Raw genomic sequence first — 26,731 nt, 5'->3', positions numbered from 1 at the left:
CCACTTTATTTCAGGATCTCATCACCTTTTGTCTGGATTACCACAGTGGCTTCCTGACTGCTCTCTTCCCACTCCAATCCATCTTCCACACTTCTGCCAAAATGATTTTCCTTATGCATACCTCTGACCATGTCACTCCACTATTTCCAGGATAAAATGTTAACTCCCCTAGCTTTTAAATCCTTTCATAATTAGCCACAACCTTACTTTCTAGCCCCATTATAGGTAACTTCCTTTCCCACACCTTCTGGTCTAACCAAATTAGCTCTCTCTCTCTTCTTCACACACAACTTTCTCCTCTCTCTGTGACTTCACATTGGCCATTCCCCATCACAGGAATATCTCCCTCCCCAAATCTGCCTAAAAGGATCTTTGCCTTCTTTCAAAACTCAGCTCAAGTACCTTTTCCATGAAATATTTCCTAATCTCCATTGTTATTGCCTTTTCTACAATGACTTTGAATTTAACTATCTCATTTATTTTGTATTTAATCTGTATATTGTTGGATATGTACATGTTATCTCCCTCATAGAATCTAAGCTGCTTAACAGGTGAAATGGTTTCATTTCTTGTCTTTGTATCTCCAATATCTAACTCAGTGGCTGGCATATAATAGGGACTTCATAAATACTGAGTGATTGACATACTGCTACCCTAACTGTGTCAGTGTTTCCAGCTACCCTGTTAATTTTTTTTTAGCAATCTTTCCAAGAGCCTTGTTGAATCATTTTACATACACATAACCACAAACACACACAAGACAACTCTTGAAATTCTAAAACAGGAATTTACCCCCAAACACCAAAATAAGAAATGTATGGACTCCATTGTTCTCTAATTCAAATTGTCTTGAAAATGAGAGACAGACTCTGAAATGGACTCTTCATGAACAAAGACATACCTGAATGATAACCTGAGGTACATATAGAGCCTAAAGACAAAAAAAGGAGGGAAAATGTGGGGATGCCCCACCAAAATCAACCAATTATTCACATTTCTTTAATTCATCAAAGGAACTGTTTGAAAGCAGAATGATCAATCTCTTTTGATCAATTTTTACATGAACTACATAGAGTGTGCAAGAATTACAGAGGTAAAAGTGACAACAGGAGCACTGAATTAAAAGCAAACCCTAATATTTGGCAGACCTTAAATATCCTTCAAATTAAGAGATTACAATAAATGAGAACAGACTCATACCCACTGCACACTCAGATGTTAACCTGTAAGCCAGAGTCAAATAGAAGATGAGGCACTCCCAGATACTGCCAGGCAGTTATGACTCTCAAATTCTCCTCTCATCTGTCTGTAGGAATCTCCAAAATGGGGTCATCTTATTCTTGACCTTCCCTGTTTCAGATGTTGGTTTAACAATCCTTTTTTTGCTATCTCATGTGCCAGACTTTTCCTATTTCCCTCTTTCCAAGTCCAGTCTGGTAACCTGTTTCTTCCTCCAAGAAAGTGCTCCTTTTGCTGAATAATGAAGTCTGATTTTTTTTTCTTACCCTGGACTAACTCTCATGAACTACTGTGGTTCAGGAAGAAAGGCCTATGCCTTCCCCTTGACTCCCCATATCCCATAATATAGAAGAGACTGGCCAGTGAACCATATAGCACAATACGGTTACCCCTGAGAGTGACTGATATCTCCTGATTCCCCAGACCTCAGAGGATCTTTGATAGATGCAGTAACTGCCTTTTTACAAACTCATGCGGGGTGACACATCCTTCAGGTGTCTCGATACTATCTTTAATCATTTCCTGGATGGTATATTTTGGTTATCTCCTTCCCAGCAATAATGTGAGTCTAACTCTTAAAACACACGGAAGCATAACCAGGAAGGGGGGAAAATGTGCTATTAAGGGCACTAATAATCTATCCCTCTCTCATTCTTCAAATCATACATCTCAGGCAGACTGTCATAGAAAAATTGAAATATGTCCTTAGCTGTGCATAGAGACTTCTGTGATTTTCTCAAACCAGAGATGAAATCACTGGCCCCAGTTTTTTGGTTTTTTTTTTTGTTGTTTTGGGGGTTTTTTGGGGGGGAGAAGGTTAATCAGTCAGTCACTAAACATTTATTAAGAACCTACTATGAGGAGCAGCTAGGTGGCGCAGTGGATAGAGCACCGGCCCTGGAGTCAGGAGTACCTGAGTTCAAATCCAGCCTCAGACACTTAACACTTACTAGCTGTGTGACCCTGGGCAAGTCACTTAACCCCAATTGCCTCACTAAAAAAAAAAGAAAAGAAAAAAAAGAACCTACTATGAGCCAGGCACAGTGCCGGGGATTTAATGAAAGGAAAAATAACAGTCCCTGCTCTCACAAAGAGTTCACAATTTAATGGGGGAGACAACATAAAAATAACTATATACAAACAAGCTATATACAGGATAAATTGGAAATAATCAACAGGGGAGGGGGGAGCACTATAATTCAGAGAGACTGGGAAAGGCTTCCTATAGAAGGTAGGATTTTAGCTAGGACTTGAAGGAAGCTATGAGGTCATGATGAGGATGGAGATCATTCCAAGTATGGGAGACAAACACGGATAATGTCCTGAGTTAGAAGATAGAGTGTCTTATCTTGTTTGAAAAATAGCAAAGAGGCCAGTGTCACTAGATTCGGGAGTATATGTGGGGGATGTAAAGAGGATTTTACATTTGATCCTAGAAGTGACAATCAGCCACTGGAGTTTATTGAATAGGAGGGTAACACAGTCAGATTTGTACCTTAGGAAGATAGCTTTGACAGCTGAGTGGAGGATGAACCGAAATGGGGAGAGACTTGTATCAGGCATAGCAACCAGCAAGCAATTGCAATAACCTAGGTCTGAGGGTTGCAACAGGGTGGTGAAGAGAGGAAAGAACATAGAGGATGCAAGAGTTACAGAAGTAAAAGTGACAAGCCTTGGCAATAGAATGGATATCAGGGATGGGAAAAAGGAAGGCGCTGTGGATGACATCTAAATTGTGAGTCTGAGGGAACTAGGGGCATGTTGACAGCCTTATGTTGTCTCCCTCAGTAACAGGGAAGTTTGGAAGTGGGCAGAGTTTAAAGGGAAAGATAATTCAGTTGTGGACATGTAGTGTTTAAGATAGCAATAGGACATTCAATTTCAGGTGTCTAATAAGTGGTTGGAGATTCAAAACTGGAAATTGGCAGAGGTTAGGGGCTACCTAAGTAGATTTAAGAATCATTAGCATAGAACTGATAATTAAATCCAAAAGAGCTAATGAGATTTCCCAGTGAAATAGTATTGAGAGAGAAGAGAGGCCAGGACAGAGTTCTGTGGGACACTCATGGTTAGTGAGTTTGATGTGAATGAAGATCCAGCAAAAAGAACCTCCAAATAAGGGATCTGATAGGTAGGAAGAAAACTAGGAGAGTAATGTCACCAAATTCTAGAGTATCAAGGAAAAGAGAATGATTGGTAGTTTCAAGGCTGCAGAAAGGTCAAGAAGGATAAAGACTGAGAAAATGTCATTAAATTTGGTAGTTAAAAGACAGTTAGGGGGCAGCTAGGTGACACTGATCCTGGATTCAGGAGGACCTGAGTTCAAATCCAGATTCAGACACTTGACCCTTACTAGTTGTGTGACCCTGGGCAAGTCACACAACACTCATTGCCCCCCCCTCCAAAAAAAAAAGGATAGTCAATAACTTCAGAAAGAGCAGTTTGGGTTTAATGAAAATGGAAGTCAGACTGTACAGAATTATGGATAGATTGAGAAGAAAGGAAGTGGAGGTGCCTATTGTAGATTGCCTTCTCAAAGGATGAATGGATGGAACAAGTGAGAATTTTCTGAGGAGAGGGAAGACATGGGCTTGTTTGTAGGCAGCAGGAAAGCAACCATTAAATAGGGAAAGATTGAAGATAAGTCAAAGAGTGGGGATAACAGAAGAGGAAGTCTCTTAGAAAAATGGGATAGAATAGGATCACTTGCATATGTAGATGGGTGCTGAAAATGTAGTATACATTCCCACTGCCAAAGCATTGTTCACAACATTTCCCCTCACTTGAAATGTTCCTCCTTTCTGCCCATATAATTCCTATCCTTCCTTCAAGGTTCACCTTAACTCCTAGATTCTTTGTGAAATCTTCTCTGACTTTCCTAATTCCCAATTTTCTCCTCTTCTGAATTTCGATTCAGAATTCAATTCAAATTCAATTTATTAAATATTGCCTGAAGTAAATGCTACATAAATGCTACTTATCATTATCACTAGAATTATAAAAAATCATCATTATTATTATCCCATACAGAAACCCTTTAAGTTTGTTCTATTGGAAGAAAACAACATTAACACAGAATATTCAGTACACACGGATATCATATTACTTGTCTCCTCAAAGACTGAAGAGAAATTTTAAAATTATTTTTAAATTTGAATTTAAAAATGAATATTTCGAAAAAAGAATATTCAATACAAAATATTTTTAAAGTAAATACAAAGCAATTTCTGGAGGACTCCAACATACTCATGAATAAATAAATAAGAGACCTATGTAAAATAAATACAAAATTATTTCAGGAGGGGAGATGATTAATGAATGGGAAATCAGGGAAAGTCTCCTGAAGTAGGTGGAATTTTGAGCTGTCTTGAAGGGAGTTAGAGATTCTAGGGAATGAGAACATTCAAAACAAGGTGGGGGGAGGGGGTCATACAAATTTCCTAATAAGGAACGGAGGAAATATCCTATGTGGGGGATAGCAAGTGATTTTGGCTGTAACATAGTCTACAGGACGAAATAATCAGTGCAGGGGTCAGCTAGATGGTGCAGTGGATAAAGGACTGGCCTTGGATTCAGAAGGACCTGAGTTCAAATTTGGCTTCAGACATGACACTTACTAGCTGTGTGACTCTGGGCAAGTCACTTAACCTTCATTGCCCCGCAAAAGAAAACAAAAACAACCAAAAAAAAAGAAATAATCAATACAGAAAGGTAGATGAGTCAACCTCTTTAAGGGCCCAAATAGGGGAATTTGTGTTTTATCCTATAGACAGCATATGTTTTCAGAATATCACTTTGGCAGCTGTTTAGCCAACAGGTTGCAAAGGAGAGACTTGAGGAAGCAAGATCAAGTAAGACATTATTGCAATAGTCCAAATGAAAGAAGATGAGTGACTGGAGTAGTTGGTTGCCTTGTAAGTATAGAAAAGGGGTTGGATGAGAGAGAGTTTTAGATATAGAAATGACAAAGCCTGATGACTGTTTAGATGTGGGAAGGGGAGTGAAAGTGAAGAAATGATTAAGGATGACTCGTAGTTTGCAAACTTGAATGATTAGAAGAATTAGGGAAAGGAAGTTGGTTGTAAGGGTGAATACAGGAACAAATATAATCAGTTCAGTTTTAGACTTTGAGATAGCTATGCACTCAGGTGGAGATGTCCAGCAAGCAACTAGAAATGCAGGACTGGCGCTATGGAGGGCAATGTGGGCTGGCTATGTAGACTTAAGGGTCATACTTAAATACATGGGAGCTGGGAAAACTGCCAAGAAAGAGAGTATAAAGAGAAAAGAGGGCCCTGGAGCTATGGGCCCCAGGTTACACCCATGCATTGGTGGCAATACCTGAATGATGATCCTGCATAGGGGACTAAAAAGAATCAGCTGGAGAGGAGGGAAGGGAATCATGAGAGAAAGCATGAAAAAAAAAAAAAACCCACCAAAACCCAGGGAGGAAAGAGTATCCAAAAGGACAGAGAGTGGTCAACAGTTTCAAACACAGCAGAGAGGTCAGGAAGCAATTAGCAATAAAACATTCATCAGCCTTGAAGAAAATTGTTTCATACAAGTGTTATGGATGAAAGCCAGACTGTATGAGATTAAAATGAAACATCCTAAATAATATTGATCTAGTTACCCCCAAAAGCTACATATCAGTCAATCCTTGAGTACTTATCAAATGACAGGAACTGTGCTAATCAAAACATATTCATGCCCCTCAAATACCCTAAAACAAAAATAAGCCATATTTTAATATTTTAAAGAAATTTTGCAAAACATTTCCAAAATAAAGGAACCAGTCTAAGTGTTACATTTTTACTCAAGGGCCATCTGGTATTTTGCAAAAATATTCATTTTTAGTATTTGTCTTTATAGAGTTTTTCATTCCATGTTTATATGAAACTAATACTCAGAAGTTTACAATGCAAAGATAAGGATTTAGAGATCTAGGGAGGGAGTCAGGGAGTAGTTTCACCAAATGTGTACATTCAGCCTACACTAACTGAGCTGTCCACTATTGAGGGGGTTATGATAAGAATTTATAAATAGAAGATATACTGAGTGGACAAATATCAGTCACAAATTAGTGTTTACAAACAGTCCTGATGTAACTGAAAACTGATGTTATCAGTTAAGAAAAACTATGCCCAAACAAACTGGCCCCTTCTCTATTATGTTAAAAAAAAAAAAGACCTATTGATTTGTTTGTTTATTTGTGTGTGTGTGTGTATAGTACTTAATTGTGAAGAGTAACCTTTGTGACATGACCACATACATACACCCAAATGCATCATGAAAAATTTACCAAAAGAATAGGTCCATGAATGTATGCATTCAATTTCTGCATTAAAGATCAATAAGAAAATGAAGTTAGGGGCAGCTAGGTGGCACAGTAGATAAAGCACCAGCCCTGGAGTCAGGAGGACCTGAGTTCAAATATGACCTCAGACACTTGACACTTACTAGCTGTGTGACCCTGGGCAAGTCACTTAACCCTCATTGCTGGGCAAAAAAAAAAAAAAAGAGTACACTAAATAAACCTTATGAAAAACATTTCCTAAAAACCAAAAACACTTTCAGCAGAGTGACCTATCCCCAGGCCACATGGTATCCTGAGATATAATAATAGGAAATCATTCCTGCTATTAAGAGAAATCCTACATTTCACAGTCCCAATTGCCTCTCTCACAGGAAGATACAGAATCTCTGGCTCCAAGGTAATCCTTCTACAGCCTTCAACAATGAATTCTACTTTTAAGAGAAATAAAATTCCGGGGCAGCTAGGTGGCGCAGTGGATAGAGCACCAACCCTGGATTCAGGAGGACCTGAGTTCAGATCCGGCCTCAGACCCTTGACACTTACTAGCTGTGTGACCCTGGGCAAGTCACTTAACTCCAATTGCCTCACCAAAAAAAAAAAAAAAAGAGAGAGAGTGAGAAATAAAATTCCTAACTACAAAATAAATAGTCCCAAGTGTATTTCCCCAAGACTCAAATGCCCAGAGTTTACTCTCAAGAGTGGTGTATCTTGAGGCCTGGTGTATAAAATGTTGAGGGGGTTGAGGCCACGGAAGTTTCCAGCTACCCAGCCTATGAAGCAAAGTTCTTAGGGGAAAAGAAACCTCAACCAGATGATAAAACCATTAGCCATTTCTATGGCCATGCATGCTTTGAGTTCTAACAATTAGAAGAGTAGACACCAAACCAAAAAGTGTTTTAATTACTTAGAACTTATCTATAAAGTCGGACGACACATTCCATCTACCATGGGGAATGCTAGGGAACCTGGCAATGATTGCTTATTTCCTGATTCTGTCACTAAAAGAACAAAAGAATGATACTTAAACATAATTTTTCCATAGCAGAAAATGCAGATCTGGGTCTGGGCAGCGGCGATCCTGGAAATTTCATGGCAAGCTCCATATAATACAAAACTGTCATCTTGCCACAGTGTGTTTACTGAATGCTGCTTCTTTCCAACTTAATGAAAAAACACTGTTATATGCAGGTTTATCTCAAATGGACACAGTAATACAAGGAAACTCATACGAAACCCATTGGCTACCCAGATTATTGCCAGAAAACATTTTTTCCCCACACTGTGACTCATCTAGGTGCTAGGTCTAACATTAATAAAATTTAGAGTAAATATTAACATCATCTATCTTTCAAGCAAGATCTTGCCAGTTAACCATAAGATAGAAGATTTGGTAGAAAGAACACTAGATTTGTAGTCAGAGGACCTGGGTCCAATTATTGCGGTCTCTTATTTTCAGCATGACTTTCAGCAAGTCACTTAGCTTCTCAGTTTGCTGTCTGTATAATGAAAGGCTTGGACTAAATGATCTTGAAGGTCCTTTCCAAGTCCGAATAAATCTATGATCTTATAAATTCTCCTCTATTTTAGCTGAAGATGCTTTTAAAAAACTCTACCCCAGACCCACTAAAGCAATGTATTAAAGATTGGAAATGACCAAGATTTTGGATTTATTATCTTGGACAAGTCATTTAATCTCTACAGCTTTCAGTTTACTTATTTTTGCTTGACTCTTTTTACATATAAATAAGGGAATTGGAGAATTCCTACATTACCTCCAAGTTATTAAATTCTATGACTTGGCATGACAAGTGACATTCACCATGACAAGTGAATGGTTTAGATCAAGGTTCTTAATCTTTCCCTGTGTCATTAGACCTCTTTGGCAATCTGGTGAAGTTATGGACTTTTGAGAGTCCCTTGGATGGCAAGGAGATCAAATCAGTCAATACTAAAAAACAAAAAAAAATTTAATTTAGGCTACTCAAGGCCAAATACTGAAGCTGAAGCTTAAATACTTTGGCTATATAATAAGAAGACATGATGCATTAGAAAAGACCCTGATGTTGGGGAAGATTGAAGGCAAAAAAAGAAGGAGACAGCAAAGGATGAGATGGAAACAATGAACATGAACTTGGACAGACTTTGAGAAATAGTGGAGGACAGAAGGGACTGGCATGTTATGATCCAGGGGGTCAAAAAGAATTGGACATGACTGAATAAATGAATAACAACAACAACAAATGGACTCCCTCAGGATAATGTTTTTTATTATATAAAATATATAGGATTGCAAAGGAAATTAATTATGTTGAAATATAGTGATTAAAAAATAATAATTCACAGGCCTCCCAAAATCTATCCCTGGATCCCTTCAGGTAGGGGCAGTCTGGGTACTCCAGATTCAATATCCCTGATCTAAGTCAACTTATTCACCAATGATCCATTATGTTATTGGTACAAATACTTCCTCCATTAATGCAGATCAAAACCTCTATGACTGGAGGGGCAGCTAGATGGCGCAGTGGATAGAGCACCAACCCTGGAGTCAGGAATACCTGAGTTCAAATCTGGCCTCAGATACTTAACACTTACTAGCTGTGTGACCCTGGTCAAGTCACTTAACCCCAACTGCCTCACTAAAAAACAAAAACAAAAACTCAAATCTTCAGTATCTAGTATCTTTTCCAATTTAGACATCTAGATTCACAAGAGTTAAGTGTCTCAAGAAAAACAGCTGAGGGAGATCTTCACTGGAAAATATAGTGCACACTTCCACAGAAGGTTTCCCAATGACAAAACTTAGAAAGGAAAATCTTTTCATCTCCCTTCCCATCTTACCCCACTCTGCTCTGGCAATCCTCCAGAGGATTGTCTCAAAGACTTTCTACATAGGTTAGGGGATGTGTGAATGTGGGGAGGAACAACAAACAAAGGTATGGAATTTACTAACTTCATGACTGTGGAGGAATCATTACCCTCTCTGATCCTCAGTTTCCTCATCTGCAAAATGGAGATAATAACATCTAGCTCACAAGATGTTATGAAAATCAAATAAGAGAGTGTAGCACTGTGCTAAAAACTAAAGTGCCTTTTAAATGTCAACTATAATATGACAAAACATTGATATGAGCCTTCTTATCTACTTAGTATCTTTTATTTTTAAATCAGAACAATTTAGAAACACTGATTAACAAACAAAAATAATAAAAAATAAGAACAAATTAATGTTTTATAGACTAGTGAGGGATGTAAAGAGAAATTTCAGCTTCATATAAAAATGTAAAGCATAAGCTTATGTCAATTCAAAGAAAAAAATCTGTATTCACATTTGCTAACCTTTTAAAGATATTTATCCTTGACAAGAGGTTACTTCTCTGGCCACTGCCCAACCCACTAAAACCATTTCTTCCCTAAGCTGAAAACACTCTCAGGATGTGGTCTTGTAAGAACTGTAGCTATTCACTATCCATTGAGAGGGATTATTGTGGTGTGTGACATCTTTCAACACAGTATTCAAACTTTTCACTGATAATTAAAAGGAGAAAGATCCACCAAAAAAAAAATAAGGGAAAAGTTGCAGAAAGGTTAATAGTACACCATACAAACATGAAGATAGTTCCATTACCACATAAGAGTTGAGAAGGTTTAATTGTTATCTGTTTTAAATACTAACTCTATATCAGTTTAGATTCCTTCCTTCAAGGGGTTAATTTCCAAGATGGAGGCAGTGTTATAGTAAACATCCCACTTCAGATATCTGCATACACAAGAGTAAAGTCTCTCAGGAAAAACCACCTGAGAAAGATCCACAAAATTCACTGGAAGGTGTACTGTGCACTTCTATAAAGTCTCCAGATTTCTCAAAGATATAATATTGACTCAGACAGGAAGCACTAGCTGTGTGACCCTGGAGGTGTCACACTTTCTCTAAGACTCAGTTTTCTCCTCTGCAAAACGGGAATAATAATAACAGGGTTAATGTGAAAATCAAATGGGAGAGCGCAAAATTTAAAGTGCTATATAAACATTGAACATCACATGACCAAAAAATTGATATAAAGAAATGCAATCTATGTAGATATGGCCACTAGTTGGTACCATAAAAAAAAATGGATTTTTTTTCAAGAATGTTTTCTTACCTTCCTAATAATGCAATAATCATTCACAATACCTTGTATAAAGAGGCAGGAAAGCAACTGGATATAAGAACCATCAACTTCATGGCCTGGGTAGATACTAATCAGCCACAGCTATCTTTGGACTCCACAAAATGGTCCAAGTGGTGTCATAAAATCTAAGACCAGAAATACTTAGTGAACATTTTCCCCCTTTCTAGAAAAATGTTTTACTTTTATCCCATTTGTGAGTGGGAGAGACACACCAATAGTGATGTTATGGAAAGAGCACAGGGCTTAGAGTCAGAAAGCACTGATTTCATTCTTGACTATGCCACTAACCAGCTATTGATTCTCTCAGTTTCCTCATCTACAAAATGGGAATGATATCTTCTGCCGTACCTACTCAACAGTGTTGCTAAACTATCAAGTAGTACACATTGTTATTATTATTATTATTATTATTTAAACAAATAGAATATTGAGGTAAAAAATAACCAAAAACAACCTTGTGTTTGTTAAAAACACAAGGTCTGACTTTTTCATAATCATAAATTCTGCCACAGTGGGGGGTAGAGGGGGGAGAATTATAATAATGATTGATCTGTATACTGTTGAGAAAAGTTAACAGTCCCATTGTCCACTCTTTTCCCAAAATAATCAGATTCTCACCAAGATGAAATATTATTAAAATAGGATTAAGAAGTATTGGGGGCAGCTAGGTGGTGCAGTGGATAGAGCACTGGCCCTGGATTCAGGAGGACCTGAGTTCAAATCCAGCCTCAGACACTTAACACTTACTAGCTGTGTGACCCTGGGCAAGTCACTTAACCCCAATTGCCTCACCAAAAAAAAAAAAAGTATTAACATAGGAATTAAGGAGACAGTCAGGAGACAAGAGATGAGGATGAGAACTGCACATGGAAGAATAAGGGGAGCAGAAGACAAAAAGAAAAGTGCAGTGTGGACATTCCCATTCCTCAGAGAAGGGGTTTATCTTGGGGAAACAATGGATATAGAATGAGTAGAATATCTAAATGGATAGAAAGTTTTATAATCACTAAGATCATCATTAAACATATTTGTGAGGGGCTCAATATCCCCTTTGGACCCCACCAAAATAAATAAATAGATAGATAGATAGATAGATAGATAGATAGATAGATAGATAGATAGATAGATAGATAGATAGATAGATAGATAGATAGACACAGATAGATAGATAGATAGATAGATAGATAGATAGATAGATAGATAGATAGATAGATAGATAGATAGATAGATAGATAGATAGATAGATGGATGGATGGATGGATGGATGGATGGATGGATGGATGGATGGATGGATGGATGGATGGATGAATAAATAAATGTGTGTATGTGTATATGTATATACAGATATATGTGGATTCTTTCATAAAATGAGTAATGTGGATGATAAGTATGTTACTCTTACACAGGTTGAAAACTTGTCTTCTAAGATTCACTAATAATAAATCTCATTTATAAAAGCGCAAAACCCCCACAGTTTAATCACCACTGTACTGTCTAGACTCTAATGTCTCATCTGCGACTTATCAAGCAATCAGTGTTTAGCCCATTAACCATTACTATTCATATTATATGCCACATGGACTTCATTCAGTTATGTCCAAAACAGTATACTCAGTGCACAGCTAGAAGTAAATGAGACAGCATATAAATCCTTATTATTTTTTTTCAAATAAAATTAGAGTGCAGGTAAGGGAAACTACAACTAATAGCAATACATGCTAATATATGGTCTACTAATTGTTCAGTCCCCCAACAAACATTTATTGGACACCTACCTAAGCAATTCAACAAGCATTTATTAAACACCTATGTATCAGACACTGTCCTGGGTAAAGTGAAACTGTCTCTGTCTTCCTCCCCACCAAGAGCTCACATTCTGCTAGCAGAAACAGCAATTTAACAGATTAATAAATACAAAACAGACACAAAATAAATACAGTGTGATTCCTGGAGGGGAATGAGCACAACATCAGAAAATGCTTTTGTAATAGGTATGGTTTCAAATGAACCTTGAAGGGAACTAAGGGTTCCAGCATAGGAGATGGCAAGATCATGTAGGGGTAAGTGAAAATAGGCCAATTTGGCTGGAATGTAGGGAATAAGAAGGAAGCAGTAAGGGACGCTGTGGACAGAGCATTGCACCTAGAGTCAGGAAGATCTAATTTCACAGCTGGCCTCAAACACTTACTAGCTGTGTGACCCTGGGCAAATCACTTAACCCAGTTTGCCTCAGTTTCTCATCTATAAAGTGAGCTGGAGAAGGAAATGGCAAACCACTCCAGTATCTTTGCCCAGAAACCCTCAAATGGGGTCAACAAGACTGAAAAATGACTGAACAACGAAAAGAACAACAGAGTATATGAGGGAGTGATATTTAACCCCTTAGAAAGACAGGATCAAGAAAACAGGGCTTTTAATCTCAGTTTAACCACTAACAAAGTAGATGATCAAAAAAAAAATTGATGATCTAGGCCAAGTTACGAGCTACTCTGAGCCTCAATTTCCCCAAATGTAGAACAAAGGGTTTAGCCAGAATCTCTAACATGTCTTCCAGTGAAAAAATTCTATGATTCTAAGAAAATATCATCTTCATCTTTAGAACATTCTTGCCTTATTTTTTTTAATAAGCATAAGGGCTTCAGGAAAAATAGAAGTAGTTTGAAATGATAGTTGAGAACTGAACACAAGAGAAGCCATCTTTTCCTTCCATATTCAGCATTTACTCTGTGCAGGGTACTGAGCTAGTCACTTAAGCATCAATTAATATTTATCAGTGATATACAAATATCAAGAATTAGGTGTTGCTATAAGAAGGTCTGAAGACATTTTATAAAAATGTTTTTATTCATATGATGAAACTCTCCTTGCCTCATTCTTGGGATAAAACTGGCACAAGAAGCTGATTACTAATTACAATAGTAAACTGCACAAATATAGAAGTAGTACTTCTGTTCAAGGCCTACACTGTCCCTTTATTGCCATGTAGAAATAATACTTCATTCTTGAAGGCTGTGTCAATAAAGTATAAGTTCTGGGAAGTCCTGCCAACTGAGAAAGGTTTTAAGTGATGAACTTGTATGTCTACCATCTAAGATCCATCCAGCCTAGGAAAGCTCTATGATGATCAGCACTAGGTGAGCCATGATAGCTTTTTTTTAGCCACAGTGTCTTTCAAATACCATCCATTAAATCGTAATGGTTTTTCAATCTGCACTAGTGAAGGTAGCATTCACATTCAAAAAAGTACATAGAGATCTTTGAGGTGTCGAAATTAGTACAGATAGCACTGAGCCCCAGGATTCCAACACTGACTACTACTGGAAGTCAAATTTTTCAACCATCACAGAAGTCTCTAAAAAACCTGATTAATGTACTGAAAAGAGTATGAGGGGGCAGCTAGATGGCACAGTAGATAAAGCACCGGCCCTGGATTCACAGGAAGTACCTGAGTTCAAATCAGGCCTCAGACACTTGACACTTACTAGTTGTGTGACCCTGGGCAGGTCATTTAACCCCTACTGCCTTGCAAAAAAAAAAAAAATTTGTTTTTTAAAAAGAGAGATGAGGTTTAAATACTTTTTTTTCAGCATATGAGGGTTTTTCATACCTCTTTCATCTGCAAGTCTTCAAAAGATGTTATGATTTAACAACTAAGGTGGCTTGGTAGCTTGCCAGGAAGAAAACTATAGGGGAATTGCAGGTTTACTCCATAGATTTTTTTTTTTTTTTTGGTGAGGCAATTGGGATTAAGTGACTTGCCCAGGGTCACACAGCTAGTAAGTGTTAAGTGTCTGAGGCCGGATCCAGGGCCGGTGCTCTATCCACTGCGCCACCTAGCTGCCCCTACTCCTTAGATTTTGAGAGAGAGGGAGAAATACCTTCCTTTGAAGGAGGGAGGAAGAGAGAAATGAGAACATGAAGAGAATGCTTGAATAAATGCAATAGTTCCTTAAGGTAACTCACTGAAATCATCCTGTGAAATCAGAATCAACCTTAAAAGACTTTGTAGTGTAATGTGTCTTTGAATGGGAAATTGATTAAAAAACAATTGCTGAAATTATGCTAAAACCAACAGTAACTATCATCCAGTAGACTGTGATCCATCCAGAATCTATTTATCCAAAGTTTCTTTGATCCTGGTCTCCAATCAATGCTCAACAAAGTCTATATCTATTTTGTTTTTTCTTGTTTTGACACATGTTGTTTTTCCCTGTGACTGGAACCCAAGTCTCTAAAAAATTGAAAATGAGAATCACAGAGCAAGAAATGAACAGTATGTTCAATATAAGCAGGCTAAAATATAGAATAGGTGTAAAGAGATAATGGCAGGGGCAGCTAGGTGGCACAGTGGATAAAGTACTGGCCCTGGATTCAGGAGGATCTGAGTTCAAATCCAGTCTCAGACACTTGACATGTACTAGTTGTGTGACCCTGGGCAAGTTACTTAACCCTCATTACCCTGCAAAAAAAATTAAAAAAGATAATGAGATAATGGGCTTGGACTGGTTCCATGGCCAGGGTGAGGGATACCTGGTAGAAAGACAAATATTCCCCTAGTACCCCACTGAGGTCTAGAAAAGGGGAGGAAAGTGTGGCTAATTTGGATATGGATAAGAGTTGCATAAGATGGGCAGGGTTTCAATTAGTATGTTTAGAGAGAACATATAAGAGAACAAATACTAATTCTGGAGGAAGAGGAGTCAGGTCTAAATTCCATCTTGTACATTTACTAAGCAGAGAAAGGTACAATGGAAAGAACTTCAGCTCTGTTGACAGTGGCACTAGGTTCAAATCTCACTTAGCTTTCCTGGGCCTCAGTTTCTTCATCTGTAAAATGAAGAGTCCCTTCTCGCTTCAGACTTATGATCCTACCCAAAATAAATGCTATCACAAACCCATTTGAATATTTCAAATATTTTACATCTGGCATGTAAAAAATGAATAACAAATGCCTATTCATAAGTGAATATTTGGTGGAAATGTGGTTACCAGACACTGTCAATAATGATTCCGAAATATTATGCTCAACAATTCAATTTTTTAAACTTATTGTGTGCAGAGCACTGTCTACAAAAAAATCAAATAAAAAAATAAAAGAACTTATTGATGAAGATGAAGATTACAAAGAGTGATTAAGCTGACAACTTTCTCCTCATAAAATAATCCATTTCCTTTTGCTTTATGCAGAAGAATAAGAATCAAGCTAAAAAAAAAGATTAAAAACATCTAATAGTAAGCCATTTCCATAAGCACAGGGACATCTTTTGCAGGATGAATTAGACCATCTAAAATTCAGGAAAAATATAAAACCCTGATATTTTGAACTGCTACCTAGAATAAAAACGGGAGAGGTAGATGGCTCGGGAAAAAGGGGAATGGGAAAGAGAAGAGAGAAAGAGAGAGAGAGAGAGAAATAGAAGATTTTTTGTGTGTGTGAGGCAATGAAGATTAAATGACTTGCCCAGGGTCACAGAGCTAGTAAATGTCAAGTGTCTGACGCTAGATTTAAACTCTGGTCCTCCTGAATCCAGGGCCAGTGCTTTATCCACTGTGCCACCTAGCTGCCCCCCCAAAAAAGATAGAATATTCTAAAGGAAGTCACTAATAAAACAGAAACATATCCCTCAATCTTTTTACATATTTGAATACCAACTGAGGTTGAAAAACTCTTGCTTAGGTTCTCAAGAAAAAGTAGGAGAGAGGAATAAAATGATGGAAATATTGGCTACACTGGTTTAGTTTTCTTTGAATAAAGAACTTTTAAAAGAATCAAAATGTTCCACATCATAGAACATAAACTACTATTTCATAAGCACCACCCTAACACGCCTTAATACCAGACGGGAATTAGGAGACCTGGGCCCTAGGCCAGGTTCTGTCAAGAACTAGCTATGTATCATTCTAGGCCTCAATTTCCTCATTTGTAAAACAAGTCTATTGAATTAGATGATCTCTAAAATCTCCCCCAGCTCTAAAATCCTAGGATTTTAAAATCTGCCCAATCTTTCTCCTCTTCCTTGCCATTGTCCTCCTCCTTCTTCCTTCCTGAGATTGAAATCAATTAAAAGAGGGAAATGTTTGAATATAGAAGATAATTATAAAAATTTAAGAAAAATAAAACAAAATACTTGATGCTCTGGTAATCCCTAAAATAAGAAAGTCAGAATGATGTCAATTATGGACATTATTTATAAAGGGTACTTGGGCACATGGACATGAGAAACTCATTTTAAAAGAGCTAAAATTTAGCCCTTTTACAGATGATTTTGTGCCTAATCACATGTTTTTTAACAGAAAGTCCCTGAATCAATTTACTTATGATGATTCTATAAGCTTAGAAGTATAGAAGTATATTATAGTATACTCTAGTATCTAGGATACTAAGGCAACAAAAATTGTAATCCTTTGCTCATTTTTTCACAATTAAAAGTCTCTGATAAGATGTCTAAAAGTCAATATGTAGTCATTCAAACTCAAAAGCCTCAAAGGCATAGGAAAAGAGGTAAACACTATGAACTATCAAATGACGAATGAAAACTCCTCCTGCCAAATAAATTCAGGTATATAAAGGAACTACAACTCAGTAACAAATATATAAATACCTTTGTTCATCCCGTCTTAAAGATTTCAAAGTTTTGACAAGTCCTGTGTCACGCCCAACATCCAAAAATGTTTAAAGTTCTCTACTTCTTCTTTTTCTTGGTCACCAGTGTCTCTTCTCTGAACTGCAATTTACTTTATTTCTACCTAAGAAATGTCAACTGGGATGCCATGATACTTCTGAGTAAGATGAACAAAGAGTTTCCTCTCCACTGTCTAAATATTAAGATGGACTTTGAGTTTTCCCAGGAGCTTCTACCACCTGACCAGTCTTTGAATGATGTTAAAATAGTCATCTATGAGATGTCTCAAAACATTTTCAACATCTTCAGTCAGAATTATCACTCACTCATTTATGGAGTGGAAAATATTCAAAAAATTCAAATTCGACTTGATCAGCAAACTGAATATCTACAAAGATGCTTGGAGGAAGATAAGAAAGAGGTAGAAGATGAAGTTAGTTACTCAGGACTTGCTGTTCTCCAGGTGAACAACCTGGAACTTAAGAAATATTTCAAGAGGATAGACAATTTCTTAAAGGAGAAGAAATACAGCAAGTGTGCATGGGAGATAGTCCAACTGGAAATGAGAAGATGTTTCTACATACTTCAGAAACTCATATCAAAACTCAAATAATGAGGTATCTTTTAAAAGAAAAATCCTTTTTTCCTTTATAAAAATTATATTTTTACATTTTAGAAGTTAATTAATTTAATAACTGCTGCTTCTTATTGTCATATATTGTATATCTCTCTTTAGTTCTACTTAGGATCTATTGGTGATATATGTGCCCTTTGCCATTAATTCAATGTTTAGATTTCTATGATCAGTCCAAAGATCACGGTTTTCAGTTACCTGAGGAGTCATTTGTAATAACTCTTCTCAATGATTACTCTTCTGCCCAACTCTTCCTTTTCTTCTTCAAGATTAAAATCAATTCAGTAAAAAGGAGAAATATTTTAATATAGAAGATAATTTTAAAAATTTCAGAAAAACAAAATTCTTGAAATTCTGATAATCTTTAAAATAATAGGATTAAGGATGATGCCCACTGTTGATATCACTTATAAAGGATATTTGGACACCTTGGGTGTGAGAAACTAGTTTTAAAAGAGCTAAAATTTAGTTCTTTTTTCATATGGTGCCTAGTCATATTTTGGGGGGAAGAGGTTAATTAAAAGTCCCCGTATCAATCTTCTCAGTGACTAGACCTCACAAGCAAGTGAGAAAGATGTTGAAGGTGGTAAAGAGCGGTTAGTTATTAATGTATTGCTTTATATATGCCCCAGCATAGGTTTAAGAAACAGTAGTATCTTTATCTTCTGTTGCCTTCTTTTATTCGCCCTTTCCTTTCTTTACAAGGTCTTACTTCCTTTGCCCTGTTTTGTTTTGTTTTTGTCTCTTCTTCATAAGTATTACCAACCCACCCAGTGGTGAGAAGCCCATTGAACACTTAAGCAGCAACTATGTGTTGCCAAATCTAATACTTTGGATCATTATCCACTTTTGCTCCCTTTGAGATGATTGCTAAAATTTTACAATCTATCAAAATGCCTTAACATCCATAATATAACATTTGGATGAAAAATACTCTCCCTTTTTCTTTCCATGGGGAGACTGATGGCCAATATTGTTTAACTATATGCTTCCAAGTTACAGGTAATATTCTGAGGTCAAGTAAGTAAGCAATATCTCTAATTTTCCTTCTCTTGAATTTCACTTCTGAAAATTACTAATGGAACCAAATGGTTTTTTTTAAAAGAAATATAAAATCTGACAAGTGCTAACAAGAAGTCATAAATAAAAAGTGGTATAATGAAAAGAGGAAACAAAGCTAAAAAAAGACCCAGATTTAAGACCCATATATGACATTTAACTAGTATTTTTGATATTAGATAAATTACTTTATCTTTCTGGGCCTCAGTTTCTTAATCTGTGAAATCAGGGAGCTGAACTAGGTAAATAATTTCTAACTAAGGTCCCTTCTAGCTCTAACATTTTGTAGGCCCTCTGAAAAGTAGTCTGAAAACAGAAATGGCACGGTTTTCTCCAAAAACTTCTCAAATGTGAAATTTCTGTATTGCCTCAAGGGAAACTTCTAATTTTCCCTTGGCAGGTAAGAGAAAAAGTTGTTTTTACCAGAAAAAAAGAAAAACCTGAAGGGAACATTTAGAAATGAACAACCACAGATATTTATATTACAATATGCTAAGTGCAACAGTGGATAAAATGCAGGATAAGGCATTAGGAAGACCTGAATTCAAATCTGGCTTTAGATATTTATTAGCTATGTGACCCTGAGCAAATAATTTAACCTCTGCCTCATTTTCCTCATCTGTAAGATGGATATAAAAACAGAACCTCCCTCCCAGAACCTCTTTGTGAAGATCAAATGAGATATTATCTGTAAAGAGCTTTGCAAACCTTAAAGTACCATATAAATGATAATTGTTATTATTGTTGCTATTATTAATATTTTATTATGTAAGATTTAGGTTATATCACATAGTTACTTAACAAGAAAGCAGTTTTTTCTACTAACTTATTTTCTATACCCAAATGCATGAAACCTGCAATAGCTTTTTACCTTTTGCCCTTCAAATAAATTAAATGTCTGAGGCAATATAAAGATCTTTGCACTGGGATTCCAAAGTATGATACGTTTTTGTTTCATCCTGCCTGTGAAGTAGAAGTTAAGCCAGGATTTAGTCAATTATATGTCAAGAATAAATCAAGCCAAGCAGTTTTTCTTTCTTATTATTTCATTTTATTTCGCCTATGTTAATCTAAATGACTGAGTGAGCACACTACTACTGTGGTTTACTTGTGTAGCTATTGCCCATATTAATTCACCATCTAACTAATTAGATTTTGTCTTTTTTTTTCTTTTTTCTTTTGGTAGGGCAATGGGGGTTAAGTGACTTGCCCAGGGTCACACAGCTAGTAAGTGTTAAGTATCTGAAGCTGGATTTGAACTCAGGTACTCCTGAATCCAAAGCCAGTGTTTTATCCACTGCACCATCTAGCTGCCCCTAGATTTTGTCTTGCTTAACTTCAGAGAGCAGAACTGGCACCAGATAATGGGTGATAAGATCAAAGATTTAGAGCTAGAGGGACTTTGGAGGTCATCTATTCCAATTGTTGATTGATTATATGTTTCTTGAATGGAATGCATAGAAAGTACTAAGTCCAAAATAGCTACTAGATTATAAATCCTTGAAGACAAAATTGTACTTTATTTATCTTTGTATACCTCTCAACACCAAGAACTACGTTGCACTAAAAGGTGCTATGTAAAAATCTGTTGAGTATTGAATGAATGAATGAATATTTTTTAATTCACATTGTATGTTACTTCAACTAATTTCAAAAAGTAAGTCCATCCTTTCATATATTTAGCTGTAGAAATAAAAATAGGGCAAGTTATTTGGCAAAGATGAGGAAACTAAGCCCCAGAAATGTTGGACTTTTGCAATAATTAATAGCTAACAGCAGAGTCAAAATTTGAATCCAGGTCCTCTGATATCAAAACTAGGACTCTCTAGAAGTTGTAGGAGTTTCAGGTCAATATAAGAAAAAAAAATTCAGGACTTAGTGAAAAGAGTACTAAATTTGAAGTTATGTAGACCTGGGTTCACACCATGCTTCCCACATTTTACTATTTGTGTCACCATGGGAAAGTTATATAACAGACTCAATTTCTCCATTTGTAAATTGGAAATAATATCTGTAATACTTAAGTTTGTGGTATTGTTGCTAAGTTCTAATGAGCTAATGGAAAATAAAATGCTTTGCAAACATTTAAAGTTCTATAGTCAGCTACTAACGATAATTAGAAGTATCCAAAAAGGGGCAGCTAGGTGGCGCAGTGGATAGAGCACCAGCCCTGGAGTCAGGAGTACCTGAGTTCAAATCCGGTCTCAGACATTTGACACTTACTAGCTGTGTGACCCTGGGCAAGTCACTTAACCCCAATTGCCTCACCAAAAAGAAAAAAAAAATCTAGAAGTATCCAAAAGTAAAACAGGCCTTCCCCCTACAGTACTAAGTTCCCAGCCACAAGAGGATTTAGCAGGGAAAGTAGGAGGCCACTTTTCAGGGATGTTGTAGTTGGGATTTATCATTCACATAGGGTTTGAATTTGATTATTTTCAGGTCCCTGTCTGAAGTTCAATGAATTTGGAAAATTTCTATTTCTCCGTCTTTTTCAGAAATGTTCACTTTCAAGCAAGGATCAAACACAGAAAAGGTGTCTCCCTGGAGGACTCCAAAGAGAAGGGTATTTACCTGCTGCAATCAATTTTTCTGTTCCAGTATACGTGCAAACTTCTCAACTGTATACTTCTTTAATTCCTGTTCAGCATAATATGCACAAGCTTATATTGTCTACATGTAAGGCACACTGTTCAGAGGAATTCTCAGCCTTAAATAACAGTTTTGGTCAAGAAGTTAAAAAGAAGGGGGTAGGGGCAGCTAGGTGGCGCAGTGGATAAAGCACCGGGTCTGGATTCAGGAGGACCTGAGTTCAAATACGACCTCAGACACTTGACACTTACTAGCTGTGTGACCCTGGGCAAGTCACTTAACCCCCATTGCCCCGCAAAAAAAAAAAAAAGAAAAAAAAAAAGAAGGGGGCAGCTAGATGGTACAATGGACAAAGCACTCACCCTGGATTCATGAGGACCTGAGTTCAAATCTGGCCTCAGACACTTGACACTTACTAGCTGTGTGACACTTAACCCTCATTGCCCCACCCAAAAAAAGAAAAGTTAAAAAGAAAAAAAAAATGAAGGGGTACAAAGCAAGCAAACAGAGGAAGAAAACAATGGGGTAAGTTAGTATATAATTCATTCAACAGATATAAATATTCTTAGGTAGCATTGTATAAACCAAAGACTCTAAAACAGTTTGTAGTGAAGAGCTCTGATATATATTGGAAATATTTCTTGGCTTTGCAAACTAAGTACAAAGTACACATTTACTGTTCGTCATGGATTCCTCAGTGTCATTGTCCCTCTAACAGCTCTCCTGGTGTGATGTCAGTGCTTTTGATTTCTGTAATTTACAATTACAATCTTCCTAAGTGAACTGATAGGAGTATAGGAGCAAAGGGAAAACTGACCAAGAATTTCAATAATTACTAGCTATCAGAATTGTTCATGGATTACAGAAGGAAGACAAACTATGTTTTTATTTTCCACTACACTTATGCCATTTTCTTCACCAAACTATAACTTAAAGAAGGAATATACTGCCTTGCACATTTACAATGGTATCCTTCATGAAGTTTCTAGTAAAAAACACTGTTCTGTGTTCCTCCTTATGTAATACTGTCTTTAGGAAACATTTTCATAATGAGAAACTTTTGAATGTCATTCAGGCTTTAGGGATTTTTTTTTCTTTTCAAACCAATTAGTGATAACTAGAAATAAGAAAAGAAGGAGGCCCTGTCATCTCTAGTTAATCTACTGATTTATTTTCTTGGCTCTTTTCAAATGAAGTTGACTCGTGAGGTCTGCAAATAGGATAGAGGCTTTGAGAGCAGGAGGTGCCTACAGGTGCACCTGGAGATGGCATTTTTATGCATTATCTAAGCTTTGAAAAAGGTGTCCCTGGTATATTCACAGTAGACTTTGAGTCTTCACTGTCACAACTATAACTTGACTCAGCACAACAGAAACACCTATTTGTCACAGAAAGGGGAATTTCATACTTCCTGCAGTCTCCTTACCCCACTCTAGGACTATCACCAACCCTCTCCTTTCCAGCTCTCCTTTATATATGTCTGCCCCAACTCTCGTTTCTATAGTTTTATCCCTAGCACTTGGTTAAGTGCCTAGCACATAGTAAGTACTTAACAGCACTTTGAAGACTTTAAAGTACTATTTAAATACTAGATTTTTTTTTTAATTTTAAAAAATATTAGATGATGCTTTCTGGCATTAAAAATGCCAGTGTGATGACACAGTGGATAGAATATCTGATCTCAAGTCTGAGTTCAAATCTGGACTCACACATTTACTAACTGTGTGACCCTGAGCAAGTCACTTAATTTCTATTTGCTTCAGTTTCCTCATCTGTAAAATAAAAGCACCTACCTCCTAAGGTTGTCTGAGGATCAAATGAGATAATAATTGTAAAGTGCTGAGCACAGTCCTAGCATATACGTTTATAAATCTTAGATATTATTGTTATTATCTACTATAGTTATTATTATTTGTAAAAAGAAATAATAGAAGATGCCCATCCTTGTACTACCTTACACTTTCTACCTTGCTTGTATTTTAGCCAGCCAAGGCAGCCTATCAGAGCTCTGATTTTAATGACAGGGTGCCGGAAATGACTTGGCACTACAATCTACACCAGGTCCTTAGTCTACACAGTACCAACTGTGTAATTTCCAATTCTAACGAACTGTGCCAAGAGGTGAGACACAGGTCACCCAGCTTCAGTTTGAGGCTCAGCTCCCTCCCTTCCCCTGGGTGTAGGTGGAAGGGGTACAATATAAGTTCATTGGATGTGTAAACTTACTGACATTCTACAAAAAAAGCTGGACGAGAGACTGAAGAAATGAAAAACAGAATATTCCCACCTCAAGCCTACTGAGTAGGTCTAGCATCTTGGTACGTCTGCTGTATAGAAAGCATATCTTCTCTTGTATCTATTACTGTACAGTTTGTTTTTGTAAATAACACACTAACTAAATATGAGCGATGTTCTGGACAGCGTTTAAAATGAACAGTTTCTAAACAGAAACAGAAACAGAAATGTCGCACGCAGAAATGGACGTAGCACAACATTAAAACGTCCCTGTTTTAACCCTCAAGTCTGTAAATAGGGTTCATTTAACAAATGTTAATCAAGTGCCTATTGTGTCTCCATTTTAATCTGAGACAATAGGAAGGCGCCAAACTTTGATCTGCTTATTCTGCAATTAATAGGGAGCCAGAACTTTAACTTGTGGCATTCCCAGTTTACAAAATAAATATTTACTCCAAACCCTTCAGCATCATTACTCCCCACCCCCACCCCTGGTGACATAATTAAAGAGCTTGGGGATCTTTAGATTCACATCCTCATTCCTTCTAGGTCAATTCAGTCTCTAGTTGCAGCTGTTACTACTCTCCAGATGCCGCCCACCCCCAAACCACAGAGAAGCAGTCTCCAGAAGCACTAGCTTCCCCAAACTTTGGAATTTCAAGCTGCACCTTCATTCACCTACCAAGGGGCAGCCCAGCTGTGCTACAGTATTTGCGCTAGGGGCTCAAATCAACTGGCCCCTCCGAGAAAAAATGCAGTGCATCTGGGGTTTAATTGGTTTTTTCTTCCTTTAAGTTAAAAGCTGCGCCTTTTTCAAATCGATGCACTTTTTGAATTACGGATGTGATAAGATCTGGGAAATGTGCCCTCAACCACAAGAAGGGGGAGGAGGCGGGGGAATCTAGTAACTTTCCCTCCGCCCTTCAACCACAGAAGGCCTGGCGGGATGTCTCCGGGAGGTGTACATCAGCAGGGAAACCAGAGAAAGCTTGCTTTCTTGTCCCAGATTCTGACCCCGAGAATGTCTGTTAAAGGGAGAGGAAAAGTAAGGGGGTTTCTCTACTCGAACCTCGAAGTCACCCCCCTTACTTCCCCCTCGCCCTCCCCCTGCAGCTCTCCCTCTCAATTCCCCCGCCAGATGTTTAAAACACAAACAATGCAGGGGGAGGGGGAAAGAGATGCGCGGCGGGATCTGAGTAACAAAAGGCCATTCCTTAAGGGCAAAAAAACCCAAAAAAAACCCCAAAACTCTGTCACTCGTCCGGGACCTTCCACACTAGGTATAGCCAAGATGCAGAAAGGCTCCTGCACTTGCTAGCCTTAAATATAACTTCTAGTGTCCAAACCTTACTTAAAATGGACCCGGGGTGGGGCCACGTGCTAACAAGGAGGAAGATTGGAGGCTTTTTTTAATCTACACTCCCACCCCTGGGGAAAAGGGAGGAGCTGAGTTTCCAGATGTTTGACAGTAGTTGGCCTATCTGAAAAGTCCTCAGCACACTCTGGGTTTACCCCCACCGAGGTCTAGCACGCTATCTCAAAGTAAAACAGAAGCAACCAGAGGGAGAAGCAAAATATTCCCCCGACCACCCCCAAGATGAGGATCGCTAAGAGTTCAGCCTCACCCTGCTGTCCTGGGTAGCTCTTCTTGCAAAAGTTTGTTAGAAAGCGGCTGTCTCTTCCCAGACGCCCCCCACTCCAGCACAAGAGCACGCGAGCACAGATGCGCGCACACATACACATATATACATACATATACACAGACACTTCTGGTCAGAGAATTGCGTTCGTGGAGCAATCTCATCTGTAAGGAGTTCTAGATCATAATTATTTTTCAATCACGCAGTGATTAAAGACGTAACCAAGGAACACTCAAGTCCATATACATCAGCAAGAGTGGATTTAGAATGAAAAGGGGAATCGTCCCGGCCTGGTGAAAAGATACGTTCTGGGGTTAAGTTTATGGGAAGCGGGGAAGGTGCAGGGAGTGGGGAAAGGAAGACCTGCCAACTTCTGCCACATTGTTGCACAACACATCCAGGTGTGGGTGAGGGGGCGGCTCACCCCCTCTACCCTCTCCAGCCCTTTCTCCTTCCTCCTCCCCTACCCAGGCACCAAGTAGAAAGAAGAAGCCAGGACAAGGAAGGCTGCTGCTACCACCACTGCGCCCGCCTTCTCTTTGCGCCTCTGCTCGCTGGGTTGTTATTTTACCTTCAGCCCTGGAAGCCCGTCTTCTCTCACTCTGGATTCCAGGGAATTAAAGGGGTAGGGAGAGGGTTTACCTCGTTGTCAAAGGGAGAAGTGGGTGCAGCTTCAAATCCACGGGAGGTAACTCCGAAGGCGGTGCAACGTGAACGAACCGCGTAGTGCCACGGTCCCAAGCGAGAGACGCAATCGGCCTGCCTGAGCCGCACATAAAAAGCCCCCTCATGTATGGAGCAGTGCTCTCCGCAACAAGCGTCCTGCTGGGGGCCTGCCACGAGCTGAGCACGGGAACGGGAGGCCCCCTAGTGTCCGCTGGATGCTGTGGCAGCCCCATTATGGATTAGAGGCGAGCCAAGCAATTATCACGAAAATTGGCCCGCCTCTCTGGATTGGCAGAGGGGAGACAAGAACAGGCTCCGCTCTATGAGTTACTTTGTAGCGACGATGACCCACTCCAAACGACTAAACTGCTTTCTGCTTTCACCACTTTCCACTTTCACCTTTCTCTTCAGACCTCTATAATTTCCCTAAAGGCCAGGGTCTGACCATTTTACTGCCCTACCCTCCAAAATTTCAGTTGATTCTTCATTCCGCATAAGATGAAATACAAAATCGTTGGATTTATATTTAAGGCTCCAGCCCGTTTTTAAACACTTTTTTT

At 38.1% G+C, this 26,731-nt stretch overlaps 2 protein-coding genes across 3 annotated transcripts in view; one reads left to right on the top strand and one right to left on the bottom strand.

Moving 5' to 3' along the window:
• The window catches only part of IFNK (interferon kappa), a 59,097-nt gene extending 41,136 nt beyond the window's left edge, over positions 1-17,961 (top strand). The window contains 2 exon segments of the mRNA XM_043998942.1: positions 17,350-17,405; positions 17,408-17,961. Of these exon segments, the coding sequence (XP_043854877.1) occupies positions 17,350-17,405; positions 17,408-17,961 (610 nt within the window).
• MOB3B (MOB kinase activator 3B) overlaps positions 1-26,282 on the bottom strand; it is a 291,776-nt gene extending 265,494 nt beyond the window's left edge. For both annotated transcript variants that reach the window (XM_043979420.1, XM_043979419.1), the window contains exon 1: positions 26,148-26,282. The gene's annotated coding sequence lies outside the window, so the exon portion shown is untranslated. The remainder of the gene's footprint in view (positions 1-26,147) is intronic.
• Between the last annotated feature and the right edge of the window lie 449 nt (positions 26,283-26,731).

Source organism: Dromiciops gliroides, chromosome 1 (assembly GCF_019393635.1).
Source record: "Dromiciops gliroides isolate mDroGli1 chromosome 1, mDroGli1.pri, whole genome shotgun sequence".
NCBI classification, from domain to species: Eukaryota; Metazoa; Chordata; class Mammalia; order Microbiotheria; family Microbiotheriidae; genus Dromiciops; species Dromiciops gliroides.
This window is presented reverse-complemented; position numbering and strand designations above follow the sequence as displayed.